The 24,312-nt window shown below is 56.7% G+C and overlaps 1 protein-coding gene and 1 long non-coding RNA gene across 2 annotated transcripts in view; one reads left to right on the top strand and one right to left on the bottom strand.

Annotated features, from left to right (window-relative positions):
• The window catches only part of EEIG1 (estrogen-induced osteoclastogenesis regulator 1), a 34,126-nt gene that overhangs the window by 4,954 nt on the left and 4,860 nt on the right, over positions 1-24,312 (top strand). The window contains exons 2-8 of the mRNA XM_082695726.1: positions 17,233-17,353; positions 17,572-17,601; positions 19,529-19,645; positions 21,963-22,009; positions 22,135-22,268; positions 23,914-24,018; positions 24,104-24,296. Coding sequence (XP_082551852.1) covers positions 17,233-17,353; positions 17,572-17,601; positions 19,529-19,645; positions 21,963-22,009; positions 22,135-22,268; positions 23,914-24,018; positions 24,104-24,296 — 747 coding nt within the window. The remainder of the gene's footprint in view (positions 1-17,232; positions 17,354-17,571; positions 17,602-19,528; positions 19,646-21,962; positions 22,010-22,134; positions 22,269-23,913; positions 24,019-24,103; positions 24,297-24,312) is intronic.
• Positions 17,706-18,465, bottom strand: LOC309846583. The gene is made up of 2 exons (XR_014302001.1): positions 18,378-18,465; positions 17,706-17,876 (listed from the first exon to the last, which is right to left on the bottom strand). It is a non-coding gene; the product is annotated as an uncharacterized lncRNA (long non-coding RNA).

Genomic DNA, 24,312 nt, shown 5'->3' with positions numbered 1-24,312 from the left:
CCTGCTGGCAAACCACAGGAACCTCCCTGGGTAGCCAGGGGGGCAGCAGGCCAGCTGCTGTGCCCCTGTGGGGTCAGACTGTGCTGCTGGTGCCTGTGGTGAAGCCCAAAGCCGCCGAGCCCAGGCCTGGCCTTGATGTCTGCTCCTTGGACCTGGCCTTTGCTGCCCACCAGCCACACCTTTGGCAGGTGCCACCCTGGCACCCCCGGCCACCCGTCTGCCAGCTTGGCAGTGGCCGAGCCCTGACCTGAGGTGATCTGGCTCTGTGGAGCCAAGGCTGTTCCCCGAGGCCTGTTCCTCCTGTTGAGCTCGGTCGTGGTTTCTCAGCAGCAATGATATCGGGTGTCTGAGCGCCCTGAGTGCCCTTGAACTCTGCTTGCTTAGTACCTAAAAGTCCCGACTCACATTCGGGAAGCTGTGCTGAGCCTTGTGATGGCCGCTAATGTCTGCTCGCGTGTCTCGGGAGCCTGAGGACTCAGTGTGTGCCGTCTGGTGGCTGCCATGGGGCGACCCTGTGGTCACTGGTGTTGCTGGGGGTGGGCGGTCCAACACCCTGGTAGCCAGAGGGGGTTTATCTTCATCCTGCCAGACAGCCAGGGCATGGTTTGAGCAGGCAAGAAACATCAGATTTGCTCAGAAAGAGACCGGGTGGGGGCAGTGGGGGGTGTCTCTCTTCATTTCCACCTTGTCTGGCAAGTACTTCTGGTCATGGGCACACCAGACCCACTCCCGTGGTATCAGATAGGCTCTGTGACCCGAAGTCTGTCATCTCCTGGGCCCCTTGCCCTCTGTAGGTCCCACTGAGCCAGTCGTGGCCTTGATGAGGACTGAAACTGCGGCCGTCTGCGCCTGGTAGTGGTGTCTGTTTAGGACTGTGCTTGCAAAACTTCGGTTTCTACTTTGAGCCTCTTTTGGCACCTTGGTCAGGGAATAGCTCTCAGATGCAGGCTTGGAGCCGCTGACCCCTGACCCTGCCCAGATGTCAACTGAGAGCCACCAGCCAGCAGCCCCCTAGAGCCAGTTTGCTTCAGCCATTGGGAGGCGGCTCTAATTGAGGACTTGCTGCCTAGTTGGTCAGTCTGGTGCCCTGCCCCAGACACAGGGCTGGAAAGGACGTTCTGTCCTGCCTCTTGCTGCCTGTGTGACCTCGGGCAAGGAGCTTAGTCCCTTAGATCCTACCAAGCGGGGCTGGTGGTGCCCACCTTGAAGTGTTCTTGGGACGACACAGTGAGAACATCCAGCTTGGCTTCTGGGACATGCTAGAAGCACAGGACACACTGCAGTCCATCGTCCGGTCCCTGGGTGGAGTCACAGCGGTGGGCTGGGTGGTGCACCTCAGCTCCCCCACCCCCCTACCCCTGACCTGTCCCATGGCAGCTGGCACTTCTTGGTGGGCCAGGACTGACTCTGGGGTGCTGTGTCTCTCTCGTAATTCTCTGGGGTGCTGTGGGAGATGGCATTTCCTCCATGGGGCTCTCTGCCCTTCAGAGGGGTGGGAATGGGCCAGGACACTTCCGGACTAAGGGGACTGTTAGCGCGCTGGAGCACAGGGTCTCCTGTGGGTCTCGGTGCTTTTCTTGCCCCCACTGCTTTGAACCTGCCCCACCTCATGTGGCTCTGAGCCCGTGAGATCTGGGGCCCTCTCCCCAGGAGGGCCTGGGCTGGGAGGTGGGGTGAAGTCTGCCTGTGGGAAAGTACCTTCTCCACAGCTGGCTTGGGGACCCATTCTGACAGGCCAACAGCTCCTAAGTCGAGGTGGAAGCGCCCGGTTAGGGGAGCGGGGACAGGGGAGTGGGTGGGGAGGCCAGGGGCCCCTCAGTGGGTGGGAGGCCCCTGCCTCTCCCGGTGCCCCCCTGCTTCCACCACACCTTACTCTCCTAGTTGTTCGCTTCTCCTGTTCCCTCGACCGCAAGCTCCCTTCCCCCACTGCTGCACTTGGCTAAACTCCTGCTCAGCCCAAGAGCCACCTCCTCTAGGAAGCCTTCTCTGGACTCTTTTGCCTTCTCTATCCACTGTGGGCCCTCATCTCAGGACACGACGGTCTCTCCCTGCCCCTTAGCTCCGTCCCCAGACTGTGGGCAGGAGCGGCCTCTGTTGCCTCTTAGTTCTGGAGCTTCCTGCTGCCGGTTGGTGCTGGCACGGGGCTGGGAGTTTTCTTCCTTGGCACTGAACCAGCGTGGGCACTGGTGGTGCTGGATCGTGTGCCGGCCACCGCCAGCTGCTCGGGTCCGGCCCCTCCCTGCCCCGGGGCCGGAGCTGTCAGTCCGTGTCAGGAGCCGCCTTCGCCCGCACACCAGGCAGCTGGGCACTGCCATGGGCTCAGAGGCCGTGACTGAGAGGCAGCTGGGGACACCGATGGGCTGTGTGGGGTGGAGCCTCTGTGGGAGCTGGGGATGCTCCTGGTGGGATGGGGAGGAGGAGGGGGCTGGGGCCCAGCCCGGACTCTGCCGTCGGACCTTGGCGGCTGCTTGCTGGCTCTCTGACAGTGGCCAGAGGCCTTGTCTTCTCAGCCTTGGTTTCTTCCTCCATCAGATGGTGTGGGGGTGCTCTTGTGACGGTGAGAGGGCTACCTGTTCGGCACAGGGCCACGCACCTGGCAGCTGAAAGCAGAGCAAACTTGCTGAGTAGGGAGAAAGTGCATGGTGCTGTGCTGGGGAGGGCTCGGGGGAAGGCAGCCTGGGCATCCTCTCCTGCTTCCTATCTGAGAGCAGACATGTGGGGGCAGAGCACACCTGCGGCTCCCAGTCCTGCAGGGCACGATTTCCTGAACACCTTCCGTGGGGGTGGGGGAGGTGTGGGGGCTCCTGGGGGCAAAGCCCTGTCATCCCAGAGCCCCTCCCTGGGAAACGGTGCTGGGTTTGGTCCCAGTGAGGAGGGGGCAGGTGGTTGAGAGAAGAGCAGCCTTAGGGCAGAAGGAGGGCAAGGGCAGGTGTGCTGAGTGGGGAGGAGCCAGCCTCCTGGGGTGGGGGGGGCGGGGCGGGGGGGGGTTCCTGGGGAGGAGCCAGCCTCCTGGGGTGGAGGTGGGGGAGTTCCTAAAGTGGCAGCAGGCCACGGGGAGGGGTTTGGACCTTTCTGAAGGGGGGGCCCCAGAAGAGTCAGATTTTTTTTTTGTTAAAGATTTTAGTTTATTTATTTGACAGAGAAAGATCACAAGTAGGCAGAGAGGTTGGGGGGGGGTGAGGGAGGGGGAAGCAGGCTCCCTGCTGAGCAGAGAGCCCAATGCGTTCTCTATCCCAGGACCCTGAGACCATGACCTGAGCCGAAGGCAGAGGCTTTAACCCACTGAGCCACCCAGGCACCCAGAAGAGTCAGATTTGTATTTTAGTACCACCAAGGGCGGCCATGGGGTTATCCACTTGGGGCTATGGTTTGCAGAAGGGGAGGTGGCTGTCAGCTGTCCTCATGGAATGGTTCCAACAGTGCTTGAGCCTCCTCTGCAGTGAGAATGAACAAACCACTGCGACTCACAACCAGGATGGGCATCGCGAACAACGTGGAAGGAAGGAAGCAGACAAGAGCGAGCTGTGTGTTGTTGTTGATAGAAAGTTCAAAAGCAATGTGATTAAAAAAACCCACCCTTGGGGTGCCTGGGGGACTCAGTTGTTAAGCATCTGCCTTCGGCTCAGGTCAGGATCCTAGGATCCTGGGTTCAGGCCCTGCGTCAGGCTCCCTGCTCTGTGGGAAGTCTGCTGCTTCTTCTCCCACTCCCCCTGCTTGTGTTCCCTCTCTTGCTGTGTTTCTCTCTGTCAAATAAGTAAAATCTTTAAAAAAAAAAAAACAAACAAACCAAAAAACCCACCCTAATATGAGTCAGGGTGATGATCTCTTTGTTGGGGTGGCAGTCATGCCTGCAAGGGGCTTCTGGGGCCTGTCCTGCTTCTTGGGGGCTGGTTCTAGGGGGCTGTTCTGAGAATCTGTGAGCTGAACGCTGACAGCATGTGCACACATGTGTGTCAGCAACAGCCGTGAGACATCTACGCCTCTGGGAGTGCAGGGCACCTCTAGACAAAAATGAGGTGCTTTCTTGGCTGCCTGGAAGTCTGGAGGCGGTTCTGTCTTTCCAGGGTCTTGCCGGTGGAGCAGTCTTGAGCTGTCCTGACCTGATAAGCATCGCTCCTGTTTACGAGACTGTAACTCATCTTGGCAGCTGCCAACGGTCTTCTCTGGCTGCAGATTTTCCTTCTGCTGCTTGCAAAACCCCAGCAGGGACTGCTGGCCTGTGGGGGCTTGGCAGTTCAGAGGGAGGATGGGCTCCTGAGGCTGCCAGACCACGGGATCTCTCTGAGCCTTGCTTTTCCTCATCTGTGAAATGGGGTGGTAAACTGCTTGGTGTTTGGATTAAGTGGACTAATGCCGGTTGTATATCCACCATAGCCTGTGGCACAGAGTAAATGCTCAGCCAAGACTGGCTGTGATCGATATTAATCCAGGACAGTTATTGGAGGGAACCCAAGGGCAGGAGCAGAAGGGAAAGGTCCATTTTCCTCTGTCTCTCCTTTTAATTGTTTCTCTTCTCTCTTCCTGTGGCTCACCCAGTCAGCAAACATTTGTGATTAGAGCCAGGCTGCTGCCCTGGCCTTGCACTGGGCACTGGACCCAGCAATGACCAAGACAGCCGTGATCCCTGACCTGGGGCCCATGAGCAGGGGAAGACCATTAGCTGCATCCGCTCTCAGAGGAGTTCTGAGCACCACGGTGGTGGGCGGGGGGGGGGTTGGCATTGGCTTCTCCTGCCTGCTCTGCCCCTGACCCCTCTCTTTGGGAATGACTGACTGGGTACTCTCCCTGAATGTGGAGAGAAGGCTCCAGCACCTCCTAAAGGTTTTGAATTGACTAAAGAGGAATCACATGGACCTGAATGAGAATGGCCACATGCATTTTAGCCACAGACAAGACTGAGGCCCAGGCTTATTCTGGATGTCTCTCTAGGGTCCTCCTCAGGGTTGGACTCAGTACAGTAAATGCTTGGTAAATGTGTGGGGCATGAGTGAATGACAGAGGCAGTGATTGGCTAGGGTCTGCATGAGTCTGTAGGAGAATCAGGTGTTGAGGAGAAGGTAGGGATTGGTGAGTCAGGGCCTCATGGTCCCACCTGACCCTGAGCCCTTTGCCCTGTGGTTGGAATCTTGGGGAGATGCTGAAGATGGCTGGAAAAAGACATCTGAGTCTGTGAGGAGACGTGACTCTGAATGACTGTTCGCTGAGCATCCCCGAGTCACCTCAGAGAAGACCAGGGAGCCATGTGTGGGGCAGTGGGAACACCTAAGGACGGATCCAGAGGTGACAATCACCCTTGACCCCTTGGACACTGCAGAGGACATGGCCCAACCACAGCCGAAGGCCCTTTTCCTAAAGGGGGAAGGAGCATTTTTTTTTTAAGATTTTATATTGATTTGACAGAGATCACAAGTAGGCAGAGAGGTAGAGAGAGAGGAGGGAGCAGGCTCCCCGCTGCACAGAGAGCCTAGTGCGGGGTTTGATCCCAGGACCCTGAGACCACGCACGACCTGAGTCGAAGGCAGAGGCTTTAATCCACTGAGTCACCCAGGTGCCCTGGGAAGCAGCACTGTAAGAAGGCCTTCCCTTGTTGGGAACAGGGCTGTGAAGCTCACTGATTTAGTCATTAGACACTTCCTGAGTACTTCCTGCGTGCCAGGGGCCCTCCTCAGGACTCAGAAGCAGCAGTGAGTGAGACAAGGGCCCCGCCTCTCGGAGCTCTGTGCTCTGAGACACAGGAGCCTTGTTCTGTTTTCACCATACCTAGGACCCAGGCCCAGAAGAGGAAGTGATTTGTCTGGCTGCAGTAGTTGGGGGAAGGGTACTTTCTGGAAAGGCCTGATGGGGTTGGGTAGGGACTCAGAGGATAGGGACATCTCCCTGACTTGCTTACGACCAGCCATTCACAGGCCCTGAGGTTGGGATTCCCTCCCGCCTGCTTGTCTCTTTCCTTTCTTGGAGGATTCGAATGCCACTCAGATGTGAGTCAGCCAGGAGTGGCCTGGACATGCCTGCCTGGGCCACCTGCCAGTCTACCTCCTGGGATACCCCAGCAAGGTTCAAGGCTGGGGGAAACATTCAGATATATGGTCTGGGGTGGGAAAGGGGAGGCTCCGTTAGAGGCCTGGCATGCCTGGCTTCCTGCTGGACCCTCTGAGTTGCTTCTGATGGTTGCAGCCACATCCCCCATTCAACGTGCGTGCCCTCTCAGGGTGGGCTCCTGAGGTAGGGCTTGGGAGGGCAGGTCAGCATGTCCTGTGTGACCAGTGGACTTCTTGAGAGTTTGCTCATCTGAGAAGTAGGCGGTGGTCATGCTCACAGAGAGTTAATTCCTGACATATGGGTCAGGATGCCTAGGAAACAGGAGCCCCGCTGGGCAACACTGGACACAGAGGGCATCTTTGTCCCAGTGCGAGGGATTGGACTGGTACTTGGTCAAAGCTAGAGGTTTACTTTGGATCCTTTCAATGGCTTGAACTCCTCTTGGGCTATAAGAGCAAGAGGGAGTGGCCCATTATTGTCAGATGGGAAAAGCATCCACAGGTCTCCCCAGGTGGTAGGGAAGCCACCCCTGTAGCCTGACTGGATACAGAAGGCCAAGCAGGGAGGCTATGAGCCTGTGTCTGTAAACGGGGAAGCTGGTCCCTGGCTGCTGTGGCTCTTTGATCCAGCTCAAGCTTTGGGGCTGGTGAGCAGCAGGATTACAACTCAGCTGTGCCTGACTCCAGAGTCCTTACCCCTGACCCTGATGCTTCCCCAGCAAGCCTGAGTGATTGGCTGGCCCCCTACTCCTTTTTCAATCTAGAGTTGCTGCAGCCCCCAGTGGGCTGTCCAGTCTGGACTTCCATGGGTCACTCGCTGATGCCAGCCTTTACTCCCGGGCCAGGAGCAGGGGAGCACAGGAGGGGTCTTGAGGTGTCTGGTGACATCCCTCCCACCACCTCCCCGAGCACTCCAGTGTCAGCAGGCTGGCTGGCCTCTCGGAGCTGACTGCTGCCTCATCCTGTTGCAGGAAGAGTCGCTGCCTGTGTCAGAACTGCTGCAAGCTGCTTCCCTTGCGCGCAGCCCTGGATTCCTGGCAGGAGCCAGATGCCGCTGGGCTGCCACGTTGGCCGCTGGGATGGAAGCTCCACCGCCCCATGGCCCCTGGATGGACGCCTTGGCCGGTCCCTGGAGCGGGCCCCTCCCCAGGCGGCTGTACACTCTTCTCTTCGGGGAAGCACAGGCAGATGTTGTCGATTTAAATTGTTTCCTTATTAGACTCTTGCCTCTCCCGGCCTGGGCTGTGTTTCATCAGCCCGGAACCTTGGCTGCATCACTGCGACCGACTGCTCACTCCCCCAGGATCCCAGCCAAGGACTCGAGATCATGGAGTGGGCGTGGCTGGGGAGGTGCTGGCTGGGCTCCTGGGCTCCATGACAGCCCTCCTGCCCCCTGGGGCTGCTGGATCCGCTGGGAGGGACTTAGTGATGCAGCCTTGCTCTGGTTCCCTGTCACTGTAGGGGCCGGATGGGAAGAATCCAGGGACCAGCCCACTCAGGCATCCAGGACCCCAGCTGGGGCTGGGAGGTCCCTGGGGTCCCCCTCAGTGCTCCTGGGTATGCCCCTCTTTTAGCTGGAGGCCCACCTCCTGCATCAGAATCCCACATTAGCTTGTTTAAGAAGTTCGGCCCATGGGGTGCCTGGTGGCTCAGTCAGTTAAACATCCCACTCTTGATTTCGGCTAGGGTTGTGATTTCAGGGTCATGAGATCCAGCCCCGTTTTGGGTTTGGCCCAAGGCCTGCAGCAGTGATTCTTAATGGTGGTGACTTCGTCCCCTGGGGGGACAGTCGGCAGTGTCTGAAGGCATTTTTGGTCGTTACAGCTGGTGTTACGCTACTGGCAGGATGCTGCTGCATGTCCTGCAGTGCACAGGGTTCCCCCCAGGACCTCAAGAATCTCCGACTCCGAACATCAGTAGTGCTAAGATTGAAAGAGACCCCCTGCCCTGTAGTCTAGTTGTGGCAGCACCTGGGAATCTGTGTGTTGAGCTGAGGGTTTTCAGTGTTCCCTTGAGTCTGAGAAGCCCTGTTCTGGGCCTTGCTTGTGGCCACGGCTGAGCTGCTCCCTGCCAGACCAGGGCTCCGTGCTGAGCAGAGGTGGTAGCGAGGCAGGCGTGCAGACGAGGCCATCCGGCTGGGAGGGTGAAAGCTAATGGTGGGCGCAGGGTCCTGCTGGAGCCCATTCCAGGGGCTGCCCCACTGATACCCCGGCCTCCTTCTCCTAAAACTTTCTGTTCCTCTGCTGACTGCAGGCCGTGCCGCATCTTCGCTTCAGCTCCAGAGAGAGGCACCAAGTGGCCTCTTTTGTTTCTGCCTGCAAGGACCCTATGGGCTTGGCAGCCTGTGGCCAGGAGGTGGCTCCCACTTGGGAACCCCTTGTCACATGAGTGATGGAGACCCTGGGGGTGCTAAGGCTCTGGGATCTTTTTGCACTTCCTGGGTGGTAAGGCTGGCTTGGGCCAGGGACTGGGGATGTGGCTGTGGGCCGGCCTTGGGGAACTGGGGGGAGGTTCTGGACTCTGGGGTCGCTCCTGCTGGGAATCCTGAATTTCTGACCAGCCTCTCATTGTGAGAGGCTGAGGATGGTGGCTCATGTCAACCTGACCTGCCACCTGTCACAGCCTTTGAGGCTGGCGTCTGGGAAGAAGCATTTCCCTGCTCCCAGGTGTGCCCACTTACCCTTCCTGCTTGTAAGGGGAACCGACACGGGGAAGAACTGAAGGTGTGGCCTTGGTGTCAGGCCACCTCAGATCAGCTTCCAACCCCGTTCTGTGACTTGGGGCCTATCCTGTCTTCTCTAGATCTCAGTTTCTTCCTCTGTAAAATGGGAATGATGATGGCACATACCTCATAGGATTGTGGTAGAGTTCGGTTGGTCACATATATGAAGCACGTATCCTATAGCACAAGCTAAATGAACAGAACCTGCTTTTACTACCAATTAATTAATACACTGGCCTCTCACCTCTTCCCAGGAGCCCCTCCTTCCCTTGGGGTCTTCTTGGGCTGTTCCCATTGCCTGGGACATCTCCTCTAATCCTTACCTGGCCAACCTCAACCTTGGGTCCCAGCTCCAGTGTCACTGCCCATCCCCTCCAGATCAGCTCAGAACCCTTTCTGCCCTCTAGGAGGCTGGTGGCAGTTACTAGGCATGTGGGAAGTGTCTGTCTCCCCCACTCAACTGGGGCCTTCTCTGCAAGGTCTGCCCCTGCTGCGTCCCCACACCCACCCAGGCGCCACGCCAAGCCAGCACCCACAGTAAGTCTCTGTGGATGCGTAATAGAGGCCTTGGTCGGGATTTGGGGCCAGGGGTGCTCCGAGGGAGTTCTGCTGGGCTGAGGACAGCAGCCTCCTGCGGTGCTCTGCCCTATTTTAGGACAACCCAGAAATAACTGAATTCTGCCACGGGGCTGGCCACCGTGGACTGCGGTGGGTGGAGGGCTCCCCACGCCTCCCTGGGATTCGGACATCTAATTGTATATCTTAAAGCTAAAAACAAAACTCCCCTGAAAATGCAGTCTCTGTAATTACCTGTCCCTGGCAGTATGGAGCTGGGGACTCATGCTTGAAACCCCAGGCAGGAGCACCTGGTCCTGTGGGAAGGTCTGGGCCCAGGCCTTGAATCAGGGAGATGAGGGGTCACACCCCCTCTGGCTTTTGACCAGCCCTTCTAACCTCACTCCCTTTATTCATTTCTCAATTTAAAATTTTTTAAAAGATTTTATTTATTTATTTGACAGAGAGAAGGCAGGCAGAAAAAGTGGAGGGGAAGCAGTCTCCCCACTGAGCAGAGAACCCGATGTGGGGCTCGATCCCAGGACCCTGAGATCATGCCCTGAGCTGAAGGCAGAGGCTCTATTTAACCCACTGAGCCACCCAGGTCCCCTCAATTTAAATTTTGATTGTAGAAATGATTCTTGGACAGAAATGAAGAAGATGGGCCCTGGTGTCCCTCATCACCCTAGCCAGACCTGCTGTGAGCTCCCTCCTTCCTTTGACCACTGTCCCCTCATGCCAGAGTGCCAAGGAACAAGCCCCTTGCCTGGGAGCCCGGGCTCCAGCGCTCTGGATGGCCTCCTCTCTGGACTTGGCTGCGCCATCTGGACGGTTCTGTTTTCCAGCCCATCCTGAGCCACATCGGCAGGGCAAACAAACAGTGGGGACACCCAGTCCCGTGTTTTCTTAACAAATGTCTTATTTATGATTTTTCTTCATAAATACTCATTGGTTTTAATTCTTCCACACTCCCTGTCTTTCTGAGACAGGCGCTACTGTGCTTCCTGTCATTGCAGATGGACATGGGCGCCCAAGCCAGGTCCCTGTCCCCTGCACCCACAGTGCCCCAAGGTCACAGTGGTGTGAGGTAGCACTTGGCTTTCGCAGTCCTAGTCACCCTTAAGGGGTCTTGCACGAGGCCACTGCTATTCCTGGGGGTCATTCCCTATGGTGGCTTTGTGGCCTCGGACCTCATGGCAACGCTGAGCCCTCCCAGAGGAGTTCGTTTCTCCCCTCAGTCATGCTTTTTTACATTTATTTTTATTTTTTATTTTTATTCTGTTCAATTAGCCCACATACAGTATATCATTAGTTTTTGATGTCGTGTTCAACAATGTATTAGTTGTGTATAACAACCCGGCACCTATCTCCACGCGTGCCCCGAGTCATGCTTTTAAAAGAAGCCATACTGATCATTCAGTTCAAAAGGAAGAGAAAACTCCTCCTCCGCTGGTCTCTGCTGTGCTTCCCTACCTACCTGAGCACACGTGGGCGCCCGTGACCGCTGGCACCTCACCACGGTTTGGAAGCTTGCGGCCAAGATCTTCTCTCCTGCTTCCCTCCCAGCACCCCCTGCTCCTTCCACGCTGGCCTGCCGCCTGCCTGCCGGGCTGCTGCTCCCCCAGGATGTGGGTCCCTGCCTCGCCCGCTTCAGCTCCTTGCTCAGGGGTCGCCTTCCCTGGTCTCCTTCCCTCACGCACCCCCACCCGGCCCTCCAGGGCACTCGCGGCCTTTGTGCCTCTGTTTGCCAGACTAAGCTCCTGGAAGGCGGAGATTTCTGTTTGGTTCAGGGGTCATATCCCCAGGGCCTCAGCAGTACCGGCACCCACTAAGGGCTCAGTAAAAGGTTCACGAGGGAGTCTAGCTCCTAAGGTTTCCGTAGACCTGGCCTGGCCAGCTCCCTCTCTGGCGCTCATGGCCTCCTGCCCCCCCCCTTTTTTAAGGATTTTACTTATTTATTTGAAGAGAGATCACAAGCAGGCAGAGAGGCAGGCAGAGGGAGAGGGCAAAGCAAGCTCCCTGCCGAGCAGAGAGCCTGATGCGGGGCTCGATCCCAGGATCCTGAGATCATGACCTGAGCCGAAGGCAGAGGCTTAACCCACTGAGCCCCACTGGTGCCCTACTCCTGCAGTTCTTATGAACACCCCTCCCCTGCCCCATGCTCGTGTTGCTCTCCCTCCTTTGCCCCTGTCCTGAGCCTGGGCCTGCCCCCCTCTCTGCAGAGGCAGCTGTGGGGCCGGGGCTGGGCTGGGCCATCATCTCAGGTTCCAGGACAGGGGCTCAGGACGCAGACTGGCCTCTGGTCCTCGCAGCATGTGGGAGAGTCACTCAGCCTTTTGGAGCCTCACCCCTGTCACTGGCGAGGCAGGCCCGGTAACAGCCACCTGGCAGGGTTGAGGAGTGCTGGGTGGCACACAGTAGGCCTTTGGGAGGGGGGCCTCTGCCGAGGTGTTTGTTTTGCCCTTGCTGTGACCTCTGGGGCTGGGCCAGGGTGGGGCTGTGAGCCTCTTCCCGTGGGAGTGGTGGCGCTTAATAGTGTGTGTTTAGAGCCCTGTGGAAACAACGGGGAGGCCCAGCGCTGATCCCCAGAGTCCTGTCCCGGCCCATCTTCCTGTGGAGGGAGAGGAAGGCGCCTGTTACCTGAGCCTGGGAGGGCACCGTTTGGCCGGGCCTGGCAGGCCCACAGGAACCCAGAGAGGGCCTCAGGCTTCCTGGCCCTTGTTCCCAGGGCAGACTCACGAAGGGGAAGGGAGAGAGCCTACAATCCCATGTATCAGCTTTTGTTCCCAGACACTAATCCTGATTCCTCTGGGTGTTTCCACGCGCCCAACACTGTGAGCTTCCTCCTCAGGTCTCCGGCAGCTGCTTCCAGCTCCTGGGCTGAGTTGAGTGGAGGGGCTGGGTGGAGATCCGAGGGTCCCTGTGGAAGCCATGGCCGCCCCCCAGGTCCCCCATTTAGGCTTGGGCTTATTGGGCTTATTGGTCCCCCATTTAGGCTGCTCGGGAAATGTTTCTACTCTTTTTTCCCTTCCACTCACCAACTCTGGGGTTGCTCTCTGTCTCTGCCTCAGCCATTGAGGCAAGGCAGAGCCACCATCAGAATTCAATTCAAAGACCTCACCATGGCCCCTGAGGTCCTGCATGACGCCTGCCCCCTCCCCAACCACATCCCCTCTGCTTTCCTCCCCAGTCCCATTTAGCTCCTTGCCTCCAGGCCACTTTTGCCAAACATGTTTCTACCTCAGGGCCTTTGCATTTGCCGTTAATGCATCTGGACAGCTCTCCCTAGTCTTTTATGCCTTCACTCCTCATGCTGGCCCTGCTCAGATGTCACTGCCTTCTGGCTTTACCCAGCCATCTGCCAGAAGTAGCAGCGCTCACCTTCTTATCTCTTCTCAGCAATCCTGACCCACCTTCCCCTCTGTTTTCTCTGTGTTTCTCTCTTTATCCCACCTACCATGTTTGGTTTTTCACTTATTTAAAGCATACAGTTCACTGGTTTTTAGTCTATGCACAGAGTTGTGCAAATGATGAAGTCCCAGAACCTAAGTCAGGTTCGGTGGGGTGAGGAGGTTCGGAGCCGACGACTAAAGAAAGAATTCTTAAGACGTCGTTGGTGCAAAAGGTGATTTATTAGAGCACGGGCCTTGCTTTGTCCTCAGCCAGCTTCCTGCTCCCTCATCACAACCATGGGCACAGTCCCTTGTAGCATATTTTCATTACCCCGAAGAGACCCCATACCCATCAGCAGCCACTCCGCATTTCCTTCTGACTCCCCCAGCCCCTGGCAGTCACCAGCCTTTCTGACTTGAAGAGATTTGCTCATTCTGGACATTTCATGTAAGTGGGATCACACAATACGTGGTTCTTTGTGACTGGCTTCTCTCTCATAGCGTTTTTCAAGGTTGAGTATGGGGTATCTGTGCTTTGTTTCTTTTTAAAGATTTTTTTTTTTTTTTTTTGACAGAGAGAGATCACAAGTAGATGGAGAGGCAGGTAGAGAGAGAGAGAGAGAGAGGGAAGCAGGCTCCCTGCTGAGCAGAGAGCCCGAGGGGACTGTGCTTTGTTTCTTTTGACTGCTGAATCCTGCATACCCTGTCGTGTGTGGAGGCATTCACCGGTGGATGGCCATACAAGTCGCTTTCACTTTCCAGCTGTTATGAAGACTGTGGACTTACCTTTCATTTCTCTTGGATGTACAGCTAGGAGTAGAATTGCTGAATCCTAAGGTGACTGTGTTTAACTTTTCTAGGGAGTGCCCGGGCGATTTTCCGAAGGGGCCACACCCCCTTACACTCTGACCAGCAGTGTGTGAGGGCCCCAGTTTCTCCTTGCCAGCTCTTGTTATGATCAGTCTTGATTATAGCCTTCCTAGTGCATGTGAAAGGGTCACTCATCATAGTTTTGATGTGTTTCCCTGATGGCCAGTGACGCTGGGCATCTCCTGTGCTTACTGGCCACTTGTGTATCTTCTCTAGAGAAGTGTGTGTTCGCGTTTGATCATTTGCCCATTTTTAAATTGGGTTGTCTTTTACTGGTCAGTTCTAAGTGCCCTTTATATATTGTTAGGAACAGTCCCTTGTTATATATGGGGTCTGCAAATATTTTCCTTCATCCGTGGGCTGTCTTCTCCCTTCCTTGATGGGTGCTCTGTGAGCCACAAAAAAGGTTAATTTTGATCAAGTCTAGTATTTCTGTTTTTTTCTTTTGTCACCTGTTCTTTTGGCATCATATCTGAGAAACTGTTGCCTAATCCCAGAGCACAAAGAGTTATCCTGTATTTCTTTCCTCAGAATTTTGTAGTTTTAGCTCTTAGATCCCTGTTGAGTTAGTTACTATATATGGTATTAGAAATGGGTCCTACTTCATTCTTTTGCATGTGAATATCTCATTGTCCTAGCAACTTTTGTTAAAAAGACCCCCCCACCCTTCTGAAAATCAATCAACCCTTAATGCGAAGGTTTTTTCTGAACTCAATGCCATTCCAGTGGCTTATGTGTCTGTCCTTATGCCAGAACCATACTTCCTTGATTATGGTAGCTTTGTAGAAGTTTTGTAGTCAAAGACATGTGAATCCTTTAATTATGTTCTTTTCTACTTTTTCTAGATGCTTTGACTATTCCAGGGTTTAAGATAAATGTGTCAAATTTCTGCAAAGAAGCCCGCTGAGATTGTGTTGAATTTTTAGATCAATTTGGGAGCTTTGTCCTACCAGCATTTGATCTTTGGAAACATGACTCTGTGATGTCTTTCTATATATTTAGATCTTCTTAAATTTCTTTCAGTAATTTTCCTAGTTTTCCAGAATGTATATATTTTGTACTTCTTTTGTTAAATGTAATCCTGTCTATTCTTCTTGATGCTGTTGTGAATGGAATTATTTTCTTCATTGTGGATGTTCACTAGGATGTAGTGAACATTGATTTTTGTATATTGATCTTGTATCCTGAAACCTTGCCAAGCTCTTGTGTTCCGATAGTTTTTAGTGGATTCGTTGTGATTTTCTATGTACATGATCAGAGTGTCCACCAGGAGAGAGATTTCTAATTCTCTCCTTGCACTACTTTTTCTTGTTTGCTTGACCTCATTATTTTTCCTCCCACCACAGTGTAAGTTGGTCACTGCCGGGGTCCCGTGCATAGAACAGCACCGGGCACATGTTTGAATGAATGGGTGGAACCAGCAAGGTTGGGTCAGGTGATGCTCCCGGCCCAGGGCTGTGGCTCCTCCTGTGACAACTGCTCTTGACAGCGTCCCAGTCCCTGTCTGCTGGAGGCTGGGCCCTCTCTGTCTCCCTCTCATCTCTGGCCCTCACATTTTGTGCTAGTTCTCAGTCTTGGGGCTGCAGGGAGTTGCTGGGGTCCCCCGTGTCTTCACCAGATGAGACACGTCTCACAGACTCCCCAGGCCGGGCTTGCGGGTGCTCCCAGGTGCCCACAAATGAGTGGGTGGTGTACCTGTTTTACCCATGAGGGTGGAGAGTCAGGCCCTGGTTGAGTCATTCAGGGATGTGAGGGCTGGGAGCCCAAGTCTGCCTGACTTGCATCCTGCTGCCCCTTGTTACAGCCCTGGCAGGATATGAGAGGAGCCTCGTGTGCAGTCAGGAGGGGGCTCCTCATAGAGGCTCGGCGCAGCGGGGGCAAGGCCATGGAAACCAAAAGCATATTTGTTCCTCCCTCACGCTGTTTCCTCTGCCTGGAACTGTCCCCCCCCCCCCCCCGGCTACACCCCTCTCTTCGTTCCCCTTTGAGCTTGAATGTCACCTCCCTGCGGCCAGTCACCTAATCTGACTCACCCTTTCCCTCCACGCTCTCCTGGTGACACTGAGTCATCACGGGGGTAACTGTCAGTGTTAATCTGTGAATCAAGTCCCCTGCAAGCTCGGAGCCTGACTTGTACTTGGCCCTTGGAGACTCGGGGGCGAGTCTCGGGCCCGGAATCCCCAGTGCATCCTGCCTGCCAGGCTTCTCCAGGCTCCGGAGCCCGAGAACCAGGGGGATGACTGAACCCTCCGACTGTAGTGGGACAGTCCTGGTTTCAGATCCTGCGTTGTCAGTCTCTGGGGGTGTGGTCTGGGGCCATCTCTTGGAGCCTCAGTGCCCTCAGCTGTGGAAGAGGGTGCACAGAGCCTGCCATCAGGGTTGTGTGCGAAGTGAACATGCCCGTGTCAGACGCTGCCGCATTTGTGCTGAGCCCCTCCCCTCGGGCCGCAGTCTGGCAGTTAACCTGTGACCCCGGGGTCCCCGGGATGTGGAGCGGTCACTTCCTCAGCTGTCCAACACGGCCAGTCCTGTTAGATGGGATGATGGGGCAGGAGATAACATCTCTGCGCCATCCCGTCCCTTCCGCGGTCACCCCTTCCTGAGCACAGGCTCTGCCAGGCGGGCCGTGGGGGGCGGGGGCTGCTCGGGGCTGTGGAACTTGTCAGATCCTGCTGAGCAGCTGGGTCAGGCTCCACTCACTCCCAGGGCACAAAGCATGGCCCTGTTACGGGGCTGCTGAATTTTTCAGTGTGGTAATACCCTCCCCCCCCAGGTGCAGAAGGAACTTGGGCTGAAGACCAACTCCCCACTTACCATCCGGGAAGCTGAGGACCCCAAGTTGGTATCTCAGGCTGGTATGGTGAGAGTGAAGCATGCGGCACTGGGAGCCCACGGCTCGGGTTCAAGTCCCTGTTCTGCTGTGCGTGCAGTGGGCCTCGGGCCAGCGTCTTGGCTCCAGCTCCCGGTGTCTGTGAATGTGGGATTGGCCTAATGGCAGTAGCTGTTCAGACAATTGTTGGAAGGATTGGTGTGATTATGGGTCTCTGGCCCTTGGAGCAGTGCCGCCAAAGTGCCATGAGTGCTGTCTAGCACAGGGGAAGCGGGATATGAGCCTTAGACGGTGTTACTGTTACTATTAACCTTGTTGTTGTTGTTCGTGGTATAGAAGGGGTCTCCGTAGCCAGGCAGCCCTGAGCAGAAGGCCAGCTGTTTCCTGACTGGGTGGCACTAAGTAGCTTACCTCACTTTTCATCTGTAAAATGGGCTCTGGGGCCAGTTTGGAATGACTGTTGTGAGGGTTGATTGAATGGCCAGGGGCCAGGGAGGTATTGGCAGAGGAAGGAGCCCCCCAAAGCCACAGAACAAGGGCAGCACTGAGAGGGCAGTGCTGGAAGCAGGGACAAGGAGTAGCCTCCCCTCTGCCTGACCTCACCCCTACCTTGTGTTTTTTTTTCATTTTTTTATTACGTTTTTGTTGTTGTTTTTACAACACTATACAAGCGTGTCCTTTTTATGAAAATATAGTCACTTCGTGATACAAAGTAAAAAGTGAGAGCTCTTCGGCGCTCCTCTGCCTCATCCCTAAAGGCCGGTCCTGTCGCTGATACCTGTGTTCACCTGCCCGCTTGTGTTCACCTCTCTGTCTGCCCTGCAGGGAGGAGGTGCAGGAGAACTGTGTGCGGTGGCGGAAGAGGTTCACCTTCGTGTGTAAGATGAGTGCAAACCCAGCCACCGGCCTGCTGGACCCCTGCATCTTCCGCGTGTCGGTGCGCAAGGTAAGGCTTGGGGGCTAGGGCTTGGGGGTTTGAGGCCACCAATCCAATGGCTTTAGCCCCGTCCCCTGACCTGTCCCCTCCAGAGGGCAAGGAGTGAGCCCCTCTGCTCCTTGGCTTGACTTATCCCCAGCAGTGAGATTCGGGGCGGAGGTGCTGGGGAGACACATGAGGTCCCTTGGGTTCTGTATTCACGCTGCTGCTTCTGTCTCTCTCTGCAGGAGCTGAAAGGCGGGAAGGCTTATTCCAAGGTGAGTGGGGCTGGGAAGGGATAGTGAGATAGATCAGAGGTGTGAGAAGAGCTTCAGCCCCTCTCTGCACCAAACAGGAGGCACTCAGCTCTGCAGATGTCTTCTTTCTTAGAAATATCTTTATTGATAGTCTTTGCATTTAGTACAAAACTACTCTGGGCTTCTTGTAACACAAACGGTACAGAAGTTCAGAGTGGAAGGGGCAGTTTCCACACCCTCCTCTGCAGCCTTCCTCCCCAGACCCCATCCTTGGATTCGTTAAGGTCTTCCCAGACCTGTTAAGGAAAAGAAGATTATGATGTATGCACAGAGCAGTGAGTCAAACCCACGCGCTTGTGGTTTGGAAGAACGGAAAATGAGCCCCCGTGTGTGGACTTGTGTGCGCACAGACAGTAGGCTTCTTACATACACAAAAGGGACTTATTCTAAACAGATTCTGCAGCGTGGTTTTCACTTGCCAGTAAGCCGTGGGCACGTTTTCGTAGATCCCTTTTGCTTTCTAACTGTGGCCATGCCCCCCTGTGCGGCTGGGTGGCAGGCACCCAGCTGGTCCCCTGCTGTGGCCCATCTGTGTTGTTGCCGTCTGCTCGGCACCCATGGGGACCAGTGGGAGAAGGCGGCTCTGCAGGGGTTGCCTCTGGCTCTGAATGAGCCCGCTCTGCCCTAGACCCCCTTCTTGGTAGGGACATACTGCCCATCCTCTGTGGCCCCTGGGACGCGGCCTGGCAGCAGGCGGTGAACTCAGACTACCCGGAGGGGAAATGCCTTTGCCTCACCTTGCCCTGCGTGGAAGGTGTGTTCTTTCCCATTGACCGGAGCTCAGGAAGCTCTGTGTTCTGGGCCATCTGCTCTGCCCTGGCCCGGGTGCTGGTGGCCCTCTCCAGAAACAGGGCAGGGTGGCTACAACTGGCTGTGGAAGGTGCCGCCAGAGTGGAAATTTCTCCTCCCGTGGTCACATAGGCGCAGACAGCTGTGGCCTCCCACCTCCACCCAGCAGGTACTTACCAGGCACCCGGCAGAGGTCAGACCTGCAGGCCCTTCCCTTCTGTCCTGTGAGCAAACACCCATGACAGGCCCTGCCCCCAGTTTCCAGGGAAGAAAGCTGGGGCCCAGAGGGTGGCTGGTCTGGACACTGGTTGGGCCTGGTCTTGGGCTGTGTGGGGCCCTGGGCAAATCACTTCCTCACTGGAACCTTAGTTTCCTTCCCTGCCAAATGGGGGTCCCTCTGACTCGATGGCAGGGCTGGGATTCGAACCTGCCACGTCTCTGATTCTGGCTTGTGTGTGCCTAAACTCTGCAGTAGAGACTTGCATGTAGTAGGTGCTCAATAAATGCCACCTGTTGGTTTGGTTGTCCTAATCCCAGCACCCTCCCACCTCAACTCAGTTTCCTACCCAAGGTCTGGAGACCTGGCTTCTTTCGAAGGCTTTCCCAGCTCCAATACCCTGTTTTCGAATGTGCTACCACTTCCCTGTGCATCCCTGGTGCCTCTGCCTGCATCCCAGGAGCAGCCAGGTGTTCCTACAAGCCCCTCACTCCAACCTCTGTGAGGCCCTCCTGCCCACCCCCACCCCCACACCGAGTTCCCACGGGCTTTCCCTCCCCCGCCGCCCGCTGGCCTGGCGGCTCCCACAGCACAGCCTTGTTTCCCAGGGAACAATGCCTCTGTGTCACAGACAACAATGTCCTTTCATCTCAGGCGCTGCCCCAGTGCACTCTGGGATGTTGCACAAAGGGCGCTTTGTGTGGCTCAGGGATGTGAGCTCCAGACCAGCCTCTGTCCTTGGGTGCCATTATGCAATACTCAGTCTGGGCTGTGGGGTGGGCCCGGGGGATCTGCCTCCCCCGCTGCCAAGTTAACTCTTGTGCCACTTGCTGGGCACCCACATTTCCTGCAGTCTCCCACACTCTCTTCTGTCCCTCCTAGCTGGGCTTTGCCGACTTGAACCTGGCCGAATTCGCAGGCTCAGGCTCCACAGTGCGTTGCTGCCTGCTGGAGGGATATGACACGAAGAACACTCGTCAGGACAACTCCATCCTCAAGGTACCAGGGCCCTGCCCCCTCTTTTGTCCCCTCCCACCAAGGGGCAGGGGCCAACTTGCTCCTCATCAGAGTCCCCTGGAGGGTTGTTAAAAATACAGATGCCTGGGTGCCTGGGTTGCTCAGTGGGTTGAGCCTCAGGTCATGAACTCGGGGTCCTGGAATCAAGTCCTGCATCAGGCTGTCTGCTTGGCGGGGAGTCTACTTCCTCCTCTATCTCTCTACTTGCCTTTCTGCCTACTTGTGATCTCACCCTGTCAAATAAATAAATAAAATCTTAAAAAAAAAAAAATACAGATGCCCCTCCTAGACACAGGGAAGATGTGGTCCCAGGGCCAGGAAACCACCCTTAGAAGCCTGGCGCTGCACTGGCCTCATGTCCCCATCTTTAATCCAGGACGGGGTGCGTCCCAGCAGTCTCGCTAAGGGTTGGCTGAAATGCGCATCCCTGAGCGCTCACCACCTCTCATCTCATGGTGCCAGACAGCAGCCCCATGGGGTGTAGTGTCTGCTCTTGGACCCAGTTTTGCATAGGAGGGGGTTGAGGCACAGAGGTTAGATAGATCATTTGCCTGGGGTCACAGGCAGAGGTGACACTTGACCCCCAGCTGCTCAGCTTCACAGTCCAGCTCCCAGCCATTGCCCCATGTGACATGAGGCTGCCCGAGCTTGCAGGGGAGGATCAGTGAGTGGAAGAACCGGCCGAGGGGCGGCCGGGGCAAACCGGTGTGTCTGCCCCTAGAGCCCAGCCACGTGCCCCCTTCCAGTTCCCTCTGTCCAGGCCGCTGGCTCTCGGGTCTCTCAGGACAGAGGTATCTGGGTGTCTGCCGCTAGCAGCACGCCTCTCTTCCTGTCCCTCACCCTTCCACCTGAGAAAACAGCCTTGGCGTAACCACACCTCTGCGAGCTGACCCAGAGGGAGCCGCTTGTGCCTGAAGCAGAGCTCGGCAGCAGGCGGCGGCGGGGGGCTCGGCAGCCTCCCAGACCCTTCGCAGAGGGAACCAGAGGCACCCAAAAAGGTCGAGGCTAGTTTTGGTGGGGGCTAGGGCCTTTCAGTCTCGCCCCAGTGACCCTGTGTACCCGTAGGCAAATCACGGCGTGAGGGGGTTCAGTGGCCTCAGCTGCCGGGGCAGCTCCCCCACGTCCTGTCTGCAGTGCCGTGGGTCCTCACTCCCCTGGAGTCTGTCTGAGTGCCACTTCCCTGTCTGCAGCCTGGGGCCATCCCCCACTTGAAGGCTGCTATCACCGCCAGATGAAATAATTCAGTTTAAAAAAAAAAAAGTCTCAGGAGGCACCTGGCTGCTCGGTCAGTAGAACATGCGACTCTGGACCTCATGTCATGAATTCAAGCTTCACATTGGACGTAGAGTTTAGTTCCCCAAAAACAGGGCGGGGAGGTGCCTCGGTGACTCAGTTGGTTAAGCATTAGACTCTTGGTTTCGGCTCAGGTCATGATCTCAGGGTCGAGGGATCGAAGCCCCATGTCAGGCTCTGCCATGAGCGTGGAGTCTGCTTGAGTTTCTCTCCCTTGCCCTCTGCCCCTCCCCTGTTTGTGCACATTCTCTCTCTCGCTCTTTCACTCTCGGGTAAATAAATAAAATCTTTAAAACTCTCAGCCCAGTGATCTCCATTTTTGTCAGTGGCGACCGTGGGATATGAGCCCCTTTTCCTGTCCTATCACCCGTTTCCTGTCACTCCATCTCGGCCCAGACTTGGGGACCCAACCCTGCCTCGTTCGGACCACTGCCAAAATCTCTGCCCAAAGTGGGTGTTGAATTTCTGGTGGCTTCTTGCTTTACTTGACTCAACAAAGTTTCACCCCTCCCCCCCTTGTCAGAGTCTGTGTGCACCCCATCTCCCACTCCCGTGCCCTGTGTTATACCTGGGGAGCCCCTCCCCACCCGGGTGGGCTTTGTGAACCTCCCTCCTCCCTGCCTGCTGCGTGGAGCTCACGCCCACTCTCAGGCTGTGAGAAGAACCTAAGACTGGAGAGGGACTGTGGCCTCTCTCCTGGCCGTGGTTCTGGAGGAACAGTAGCTAAGTTTTAATGCTGCCTGCGCTGTGTGCCGGGCACTAAGCCACGCAGAGCGTCATCTCCCCTTGTCCTCTCCACTATCCCAGGAGGCAGGCGCCAGGACTGGTCCTCGCCTCCACCTAAGGAAATGGGGCTTAGTGCGTTTCCATGGCTTTGCCAGGTCTAGCAAGGGGCAGGGACAGGATCAGAGTCCAGCCTGTTGGCAGCCAGAACAGCGGGGCCATGGGGAGGCACCCCGGCTGCAGGTTGGTGGGTGCCGTGTGGCTGACTTCTCCCTCTGTGCAGGTCACCATCGGGATGCTTCTGCTCTCCGGAGACCCCTGCTTTAAGACGTGAGTGTGGGCGCAGGCTGGGAGGGTGCCACACAGGGACTCTTCCCTCCTCGGGGCTCTTGGCCTCCTCTGTCTTTGACCCCCGAACATGGGGCACCCCAATCACAGCCATCTGTCCTCCCAAGGCCACCGTCCACCGCCAAGTCCATCTCCATCCCGGGTCAGGACTCCTCCCTGCAGCTGACGCGCAAGGGCGGTGGGACCAGCAGTGGCAGTGGCACCCGGCCCCCCAAGACGAGGCCCACCATCCTCAACTCAGGTATCATTTTGCACCTGCCCTCCCTGTGCCTCCCCATGGCCCAAGGCTCGTCTCCGTCTCCCCAGGTCCCGGGGGGGATGCTTACTGAGCACGGGTGGTGGGATGGTGTTTATGTCCATCCGTGCTTCCATGAGGCCCACGTCTGAGCCCTTCCCACAGGCAGGGCACCATGCTGGTCCCCAGGATCACAGCAGCGCCCTTACCTTGAGGCTCCATCTTGCAGGAGAGACAGGAGTCAAACAGTAAATAAGCCCATGTCACCTGCAGGTGGGACAGGAGCGGTGACTGGCACTGAAGAGCTGGCACTTGAGCTGAGCCTGAGCTGTGGGGCAGGGTTCCCGGCAGGGGGGTGGTGTGCTGCCATGCCTGGCTGTCTTGCCTGTCCGGTCTCAGCATCCACCCCCACTGCCGACTAGAGGGGCAGCAGCAGCCCCTGCAGCCTGGGCTGCTGTGGAGCTGAGCCGAGTGCACGAGTGTGCCCTTGCCTGGCACACAGTTTGTATTCTGTATTCTCTGGGTATCTCCCAGCGTTGGGTTTCTACTAAACTGTCATCATTATGAACATTATAAAAAATGCAGAGGAGACAGCATGGCGATTAGGGGGAGGAGATGGTCCAGGAGAAGGCTCCAGCCTCCCCCCCCCTCCCTCCCCGCCCCTGTACTCTATCCCTGGGGGTGGACTCAGCCCGGAGGCACAGTGCCCCCGAGCTGCTGAGCGAGCCGGGCGGCACGCGCCACCCTAATTTGCACCACGACAGCAATTAGAGAGACGCAGGGCCGCGGGCAAGGAGCTACCTTCCCAGGCATTGTGGGGTTTGAGCCCCCATATGCCTCTGTGACTGGTTTTTTAGCCCTCTCCTCCTGCAACCCCCGCCCCACCCCGTGGAGCACCTGTCTTGAGAAACCCTGTGCTTTGGGTGAGGACCCAGGCAGGCCTAGGGGCCAGCCTGGGGCCTGGTGTGTTCTCCTCTGAGGAGGGGGGTGGATGAGATGAGTTCTTCCTCTTATGACCAGAAGTTGTGGGCAGGCAGCCACTCATGGGGCCCAGAGTGGACCACCCCGACACACACCAGGTCCCTTGCGCCCCCTGCTGGCGAGTGCTGGGAAGTTTGTTTTGAAGTTGGGCTTACGGGTGACTTGCGACAGGATGGTCGGCCATTCTCCATTCCCCTTATTCGTTCCACACTGACCTAAGCTCATTCAAGCCTCAGAAAGGCCCCTTTCCTGATGCCTTCTGTGGCTTGTTCCCTCCCATGAGGCCTCCCATTAAGCCACCTCCTAGAAATCTTCCCTGATCCCAGACTGGGTCAAAGTCCACACTGCTGCCTGCTGTGTACCACTCATCTCATTTCAGGCATGGTTAATTGGGGGTCATTTTTCATTCAACACTCTCCCTTCCCGCTGGCCCGTGACACCCCATTTCCTATTTACAGCACTATGCAGAGGACGTCCTCACAGATATTTGTGGAATGAGCCGACCTGGGCTCCAGGGGTGGACTGTGGTGGGAGCAGGGCCTCTGGGTTTGTCTGTAAAGCGGGAAGCACCTAGCGTGCCCCCCTCTGCCCGCCGCCGACTGCGTGAGAGGCCATGTGTGGACGGCCAGGGCTGGCCCGCTGCTGAGCCCGCCTTCTCCCTGCTCTCCAGGGGTGCCAGAGGAACCCGAGCAGAACCTGTCCAGCCCGGAGGAGGTGTTCCACTCCGGCCACTCCCGCAACTCCAGCTATGCCAGCCAGCAGTCCAAAATCTCTGGTGAGTGCCCGCCTGGCCCCGCACCCCCGGCCTTCCACACGCCTTGCCGGCCCCCCACTAACGGGCCTCCCCGCATGCCCGCCAGGCTACAGCACGGAACACTCGCGCTCCTCCAGCCTCTCGGACCTGACGCACCGCCGCAACACGTCCACCAGCAGCAGCACCTCCGGCGGCCTTGGCATGACCGTGGAGGGCCCCGAGGGCAGCGAGCGCGAGCACCGGCCCCCCGAGAAGCCCCCGCGGCCGCCACGGCCACATCTGTCCGATCGCTCATTCCGGTGAGCAGCGCTGCCT

The sequence above is a fragment of the Mustela nivalis genome (assembly GCF_964662115.1).
Source record: "Mustela nivalis genome assembly, chromosome: 13".
NCBI classification, from domain to species: Eukaryota; Metazoa; Chordata; class Mammalia; order Carnivora; family Mustelidae; genus Mustela; species Mustela nivalis.
The sequence above is the reverse complement of the archived record's forward strand: the minus strand, read 5'-3'. Positions and strand labels throughout refer to the sequence as shown.